General features: G+C 36.0%; 1 protein-coding gene across 1 annotated transcript; it reads right to left on the bottom strand.

Annotated features, from left to right (window-relative positions):
* Window positions 1-447: 447 nt before the first annotated feature.
* Window positions 448-1,727, bottom strand: LOC130939947 (uncharacterized). Its single transcript, XM_057868007.1, has 5 exons — window positions 1,644-1,727; window positions 1,423-1,490; window positions 805-981; window positions 607-727; window positions 448-525 (listed from the first exon to the last, which is right to left on the bottom strand). The coding sequence occupies exons 1-5, from the start codon at window positions 1,725-1,727 to the stop codon at window positions 448-450; spliced, it is 528 nt and encodes a 175-aa protein (XP_057723990.1).
* Between the last annotated feature and the right edge of the window lie 6,177 nt (window positions 1,728-7,904).

Genomic DNA, 7,904 nt, shown 5'->3' with positions numbered 1-7,904 from the left:
CAATTGTAAAAGAAAAAAAAAATATGAAAGGCCCGTTAGGCCAGTGCAGTTGAGGTCAACATTATGCCACCCATTAAAACCCAATTCTATTAGAATAATCTCTCTACTATGTCAAACATTAGTACTTCTCACTAATCATATAAACTCGTGTTCTCCCATATATATCACCAATATGCAACTTACAAACTTAAGAATTTTGCAAAATGGTAAACGCACACACAGCAGTCCTCTCAGCTTCCAGAAGTTAGGGTGGGATACCGTAAAAAACCAACAAAAAAGTCTCGGAAAATTCTGAGAACATTGTGCGACGAAGCTATGCTCGATGGCTTTCTCAGTTGAGTCGAGTACAATAATAAATCAATTAAACGCAATGGCAGCATTCTGTTAACTAGATTGATCAATTTAATTAACAGTTATAAAACTCAGACTAAACTAAATATGTCAAAATTAGACCTTTTCAGTATTTTGCAGAGATTGATTCATCATGAGGCTACTCTCTTTGAGTTGCTTTGCCAGCACAACTATCTGCAAAGAATAAAAGGAAGATTAATTAACAAAAATAATAGGAATATGCAACAACATAACATAGACTTTGAGTGAAAAAACCGCAATACCAAAATCCAACATAACAAGTTTTAAATTATAATCTGTGCTTTTCAATGTGTGCATGAGCGAGTGACCAGTCTCAGCAGGTTCATATAGTCTATCTTCAAAACTTGGGACAGGTCTGTTCCATGAACAAAGATAAGTAACAATAAAGCAACCTACAAACATATATGGCTGCAAGAAGGCACTGTAGCTTACACAGATCTTCTTCTTAATCCAAAAGAAAGAGGAGAAAGAGGAATTTGCTTTTTTGCCTCTATTTCAGAGTAGTTTTCTTTAACATTGGTCCATTCAAAGAAATACTCAAAATTAACCAATTTGGATGCATTGGCCTCAATCTTCTCTAAATACTCATTTATTGTAGCCTTTGAAATTCTGCATGACCAGAGTCAGACACTAATCCACAAATGTTCAGTAAAAGAAACACAAATATATCAGGAATATAGTAGCTTTTATAAATAATAAGTTACTGGTTCTACTTTTAAACATAAACAATGTTCAATGTGAGTCATTTAGATTACTAATTGTATAAGGTGTCTTATTATGTTAGGCACAATATTAGGCCACACTCATTCTTGGTCATGAATATTAGTAAAGAAAGAAGTATTGAATACTAAATATATTATATCTAGTCTCCTTCCATCTAATCCTTAGAATTTCAGCAAATTCTGGTATTCCTATATTAAAACCCAAGTGAAGGACATGAAAGGGAAAAAAATGGTGTTCTGACTTATGAATAGACAATGAAGTTACTTTGTCTCACTTATGTCTAAGACTTTTAGTATAACAGATTGCAAAACAAATGTAGTGCATTACTTTGGTAAGCCTTCTGGTGTCTTCTCTTCAGCCAATTGTTTGAATTGTTCCCGCAAGATAGCTACATACTGCAAAGTCAACAAATGATCATTTTACATTTTACCTCTTTCCAGAGTCAGCAAGAAACTAAATAAAGTATATTTCAAGAAGACTAAAGACAATTACAACTTATAAGCTTCCTGAGATAACACAAGCTCAATATTACTAAAATTAAAGAGTACATGAACGAGTTTCGCCTGGTTTTGTTGCTGAGGTGCAGCTGCAAGCAACCTCCTTAGGTTAACTTCCATTTTACTGATTCCCATGAAAAACCTGTAACATTTTAGTACACAAACAAAATTAATTACCTTCACCAAAAAATTGTAGAATTTCAATCCTCCATGTTCTTCAAGTAAAATAGCTCAGATCTTAGACCAAGGTTGTACATATAGCTTTCTTGGTCATTCATGCAAGATCTAATGGTCTAAATTTGTTCCTACCACTTACACTCGCCTATAATTTCAACATAAAACTTTGCACAAAATACATATAAGTCTCTGCGTTGAAATAATTTCAACATGACTATCAAAGTATCATTGGATTTGTTTACACTTATCTATTATTCTTATTGGAATTTCTATAAGGAGGTAAATACTAAATCGATACCCGAAAGATTTTATCATTGACAAAATGGTACTTGACTTTTGTTATTGACAAAATAGTCTCTAAATGATTTTAAAATTTGACAAGTGTGCTCCTGACCTCGTCGGAGGATACTTTTGATGAAAAGGATGCTAAGGTGGTCACCGAAAAATCCAAGGGGATTATCATGTGCTTTTGTATGATATTTTATTAATATTTTGAGTCCTTTGATTTCTTGTTAAATGTAGAAAGACAGGATTCGGACCTCCGACACTTGCTTAAACAGACGAGTGAGTTGACCATTCTACCAACCCAAATTGGTTAGAATTTTGGAGAATTTAATGCTAGGTTTTCATGGTCTTGAATTCAGATTGGGCCTTTGAGTTGGGTTGGGTTCTAATCAATGCCAAGAAAACATCTTCAATTTGGAACACATGATGGGAATAGATTCTCGAAAGCATAAAGTAACTTGGATTAATGGAGTGGTCAACTTACTTGTCAACTTAAACAAGTGTCGAGGGTTTGAATCATGACAATTCTGTGCATAGTAGCTTCCTACAACTCGAACGACATAAAAGACACTATTTATGCGTTTTTACGAAATATAGTGTGATTCTGTTTACATAGATAAAATCATTTATTTATATAAATTACATAAAATATAAAAACAGATTAAAAATATATAAAATAATATATATTCATACACAAATAACTGATTTATTAAATAACTTTTTTGTTTATATATAATTTTATATTAAAATTATTAAAAAGATCATGTATATACAAAAAATTAATAATTATATATTTAATAATTTTTTTTTAATTATTAACATGAATGTAAAGTTATATAGATAGATAAAATCAAGGGTGAGGCCTAATAGAAACAAAAAGCAAATAAGCAATTCCAGCATGCAAACTGCAAAGTATGGATCAATGCACAGATAGATGCATGCTCCTATAAGCAAAGGCCAAGCTGTATTTTATCCAGAATTTGGATCCTTTAAAATATGAATTTCACTTTAAAGAGTAAAATATGATCTCTCACCATTTATTTCATAGGTAGGATTAAGAATAAATATGAAAAAAAAACTATTTAAAAATAGAAGATCACATTTTACTCTCTAAAGTAAAATTCAAACTTTAGAGGATCCAAATTTTTTTATTCATACACGTTTCTTGCAAATATGTTATAAATTATGATTGGATATCTAAGTCTACGTATAAATTATTTAATATTTTAATAATATTACTAAAGAGTATGGCCGAAGGACTTTGAAATAAATGTTCACTCCTTACACGGGAAAAAATGTTCACTTTATAAATTATTTTGTATAATATTTTATCATTTAAGTTCTCAAACTTAATGCTTCATAATAATAATAATATGAAGTTATATCTATACTCACTTTGTACCACTTGATAAGAGTAATAAAAATCACAAATTCATCAATATAATTTTCGAAGTTCAATATCAATTTTCAAAATAACATTAATATCACAATAATTATCCAGTTGAAAAAAAATAATTCAACTACATATTTAGAAACTTTTAAGAAAAAACTGAAATAATGTCATTAGCTAATCCAAATATCATATAAATTGATATTTGTGTAATTTTTCAAAATTTCCAATACAGCCTATTTTGCAATTTCTAGAATATTAGAGGAGAAGAATTATCAAAGCAATTTTTTAATTAAAAAAAAGTTAGAGTCCAAAAAATGGTTGTTATCTGTTACACATTTAAGTGAACTCCACATTTACAGCAATGAAAGCCAATCAATAAAGTAAGCACCTTCTTCTTTCTTCATTATTCTGAATTTCAATTTTGTAGAACCTTAAAATTTCTCTCTTTCAACACTTCGAATTTCACAACCCCCTGTTCCAATTTACAATTGTCCCATGTAATAGAGATCAATTAACTATAGGATGCATCCAGACAAGAAACCAATCAGTTAATACATGCATAGAGGAAAAACATACAATTTCTGAACAAAACATTGTCTCATCGACCTCCTAACATGGGAATTTTTTTAATTAAATAAATATAAAAATTATAAAAATAAATAAAAGGTGAGATATTTATAAAAATGTACTATAGAACACATCTCGGATACTAAAAGGGTAACCAAAAAATGAACACATTTCGGATGCTGAGATTCCGTGTTATGACCGGATAACACCGAGTCACATCCTGAGTGTACCCGAAATATGTATAAGTATAGAAATCGAATACTGAACATCTGAGATATGAGCATTATGTGAAGGGAGTCTCAACATCCGAGATATGTACAACTCCCTAATTTCTCTATCAGCATCCGAGATATAGTAAACGACTTAATTAGGGTCTCAGCACCCAAGATATGTGTATAATGGTTTAGATGTCTCTACACCCAAAATATATTAGAAAATAAGTCTATTTATAGAGCCCATCCCAATGCCTCCCCTCACACAATTCACAAACCAATCTTTTCTTTCTCTTCTTTCCATTTTATTCTAATGGAGAATAATCAATTCTTCTTTGTTGTGGTTTATCCCAATGGGATAGTCAGATACGGTGATGAAGGAGTGATTTTTGAGTCTGATAAGACTGTCCTGTTGAACACTAACCGTGTTGATAGCCTGGATGCGCTAAAGACGATTATGCTAAGCAATATGGGGGGAGTAGGTACGAAGGAGGTTAGGCGAGTTGCATATAGATTTCTGCACGCACTTCCGAATGGTGGATTTACCGACCAGTTATTTTGGATTGATGAGGATCAACATGTGAGGGTAATATTTGGTGCACATGCACGGCTAATGCCGCAACATGTGATGGAGTTGTATGCTGCAGTCCGTGACATGGTTGTCGGTGGTCGGCCGTCTCCTTTGAGTCCTGAAGTTTTCCCGCTCGAGGCCACACTGATCCACTACACCCAGCCTCATGATAGTGTCGATGAGGATGACAGTGAGGGGGATTCAACTTATATTTTTCTGAAGATGAGTATGTGCTGGAGACTCCTAGGAGTGGTGTTGGTAGGTTTTTTCAGCTTTTCCCTTTGGCCATTTCTCGACTGTCAGATGTTCCTAGTCATTATCAGACGTTGAACTCGGACGTAATGCTACGATCTTCTGAACGCCGATGACGAGGAGGATTATAACACAGATGGTGGGGTGGAATTCCAAGTTGGGCATAGGTTCAGGAACTGTAAAGCAGTTCTAATGGCAGTGAAGAACTACAGTATTTGATGGAATGCAGAGTACAAAATTCTGAAATCAGATAGGCTTAAATGCCACTGTCGTTGCAAGCAATTTACCAATGGTTGTTTATGGAGTCTTAGTATGACACTACAATAAAACTTGAATTACTGGTATATGTTACGATTTATTTAGATGCATTAAAGTCTATCACATTAGTTTTGTATTTTGCATAATGTTGACATCCACAAGAAATTTGTAGGGAGGTGCGTAGGTTTAGTGGATTACATACCCGTCTGGCACCTACCATATCTCAGGACCATAGCTCAGCTGGATAGTGGTTTGATTTGCAAGGTCGTGTTACCTATGATAAAGACTGACCCATTGGTGTCTATCCCGGTATTGCAAAGTGCGGTGCATCAGAGTTACCATTTTAAGCTCTCATATCGAAATGTGTGGATGACAAAGTAGAAAGCGATTGCCAAGATTTATGGCAACTGAGAAAAGTCGTACAACAGGATACTTGCACTCTTACAAGCTTTGCAGGAGTGCCTTCCAGGTATGATTCATGGTTGCGTCGTTGTTCCTTATACAATAGGGACATGGTTAACAGAGAGTGGAGTTAGTTTGATAAAGTTTTTTGGGTATTGCCTCCATATATTGAAGCGTTTAAGCATTGCCATCCTTTTGTATTTGTGAACGGGACACACTTGTATGAAAAGTACGGGGGCGTGATGTTAATTGATGTGGCTCAATATGTTAACAACAACATTCTTCCCATAGCTTTCGCATTAGTTGAGTCTGAGGCAACAGAGTCATGATCATTTTTCTTCTCGAATTTGAGACAACATGTTTTTCTACAGCCAGGAATCCTTAACATGTTACTCTTTACTTTTGTTGCTTTCACATCAACTTAAAGCATTAACGTTAAGGATGCGTAACTAATGATCTCGATACTGCGTAATACATAGTCATACATGAATAATCAACTTAAAATATTAACGTAAAAAGCATACATGAATAACCAACTTAGAAACCATAACTGGCAATCATAATATCTAGAGTCATACATGAATAATGAACTAAAAAGGCATGACTAACGATCATAATATCTAGAGTTGTATATGAATAATCAACTAAAAAAACATAATTGATGATCAAAATACATAGTCATAATGTACACTACGCCGTCTGCCTGCGGGGTCCAAATGGTGTCTAGTCCCACATCTACAAGGACGACACATATTCAGAGGATGGTATGGTTGAGGACAAATAGCTGGGTGGCTCGCAGTGGGTAGAGTCTGCTGGGGGTGGTGGTGGAGGAGATGCTACATGCACAGGAGGCAGCAGAGGAGGTGGTTGCCAGACAGATCCCGACAAAGGTAGCTGTGGTATTGGAAGAGCTGCTCCATGCACAGAAGGCAGCAGAAGAGGTGGTGGCAAGATGGATCCCGACAAAGGTGGCTATGGTGGTAGAGGTGAAGTCTGATAATAGGATGATGGTGCGGATCCATACTGGTGGTGGGGTGGAGGCGAAGTCTAGTAATATGATGATGGAGCTGAACCATGCTGGACTAATACACAGCTCGATGACCTTGGTATGTCGGTATCGTCTCTCTGCTGTTGATAACGACCTGCCAACTCATCCATCGCATCCTCAATCGCACCTACGATCTAGAACATGTCATCAAGGTTTATCACAACATCAGATCTAATGTCGAATTGGGCCTGGTCCCAAGCGGTGTCATCAGTCGGGTGGTGACTAGGGATGGAGGTACCCGGCATAAGCGTCCTGGCCATGTCGGCCTCATGCTCGGCAAAGAATGTGTCGGACAGAAGCTCTACATGTGGATCAGGGATGTCATCCTCCGGTATACCCTCCTGCCGTGCATACTCAGCCTCCTCATTTGACAAGTGCTAGTCTCTATCACCTTCTTGAGGATCTCTGCCGTCCCTCCTGATGCGCTGATCGCGTGCCCTCTGTCCCGGTCTCCGGACATCATCTCGAGGTCGCGCCTCTTCACCCGTCGCCTCTGATCTGGGGCATCCCATGGTAACTGTAACTCATCTCTCTTACCAAGAGCCGTAGGGAGGATATTGTTTAGTAGGGTTGCTACTCTGAGATCGGTAAGGACCTCCTCCCCTGAGAAAAATCTGACTCTACAAACTTGTTGCCACTAGGTAGGGTACTCACGTGTCGGACGAAGGTCCAGATAGCCATCGATCGTAACCAAGTGTTGTATCTGGTAATGTAATACCCTTAATTACTATCAGAATGTCATGCTTCCGGCTGCGCCACTCTGATAGCGAGAATATTACAACGATTTTCATATATTTAGTAATACGATATGAGCCTTTGACTCGAAAACGTATCGCTATTTTTGTTGGAAAAATCGGAAATACTTTTAAATTTTTACCAACATGCAAATACATATGTACAAAACTTCTTATACAAGAAACTTAGACATATTATATACATACCAATCATATAACTCATATCCCTCTTATACAGTTTTAATGCCAAGGGGGAGAGAAAAATTATGACTTATACACAATCAAAAATAGTACAACTAAAGACTTAGCAAAAACTTCCTTTGCTTCCTCGTCCGTCCTTAAAAGAGAAGTCTGTAGGTGGTGAGAACATCGTCCTTGCTGGTTTTCAGTAGAGAATTTTTAAGAATTGATAT

Source organism: Arachis stenosperma, chromosome 7 (assembly GCF_014773155.1).
Source record: "Arachis stenosperma cultivar V10309 chromosome 7, arast.V10309.gnm1.PFL2, whole genome shotgun sequence".
NCBI lineage: Eukaryota > Viridiplantae > Streptophyta > Magnoliopsida > Fabales > Fabaceae > Arachis > Arachis stenosperma.
The sequence above is the reverse complement of the archived record's forward strand: the minus strand, read 5'-3'. Positions and strand labels throughout refer to the sequence as shown.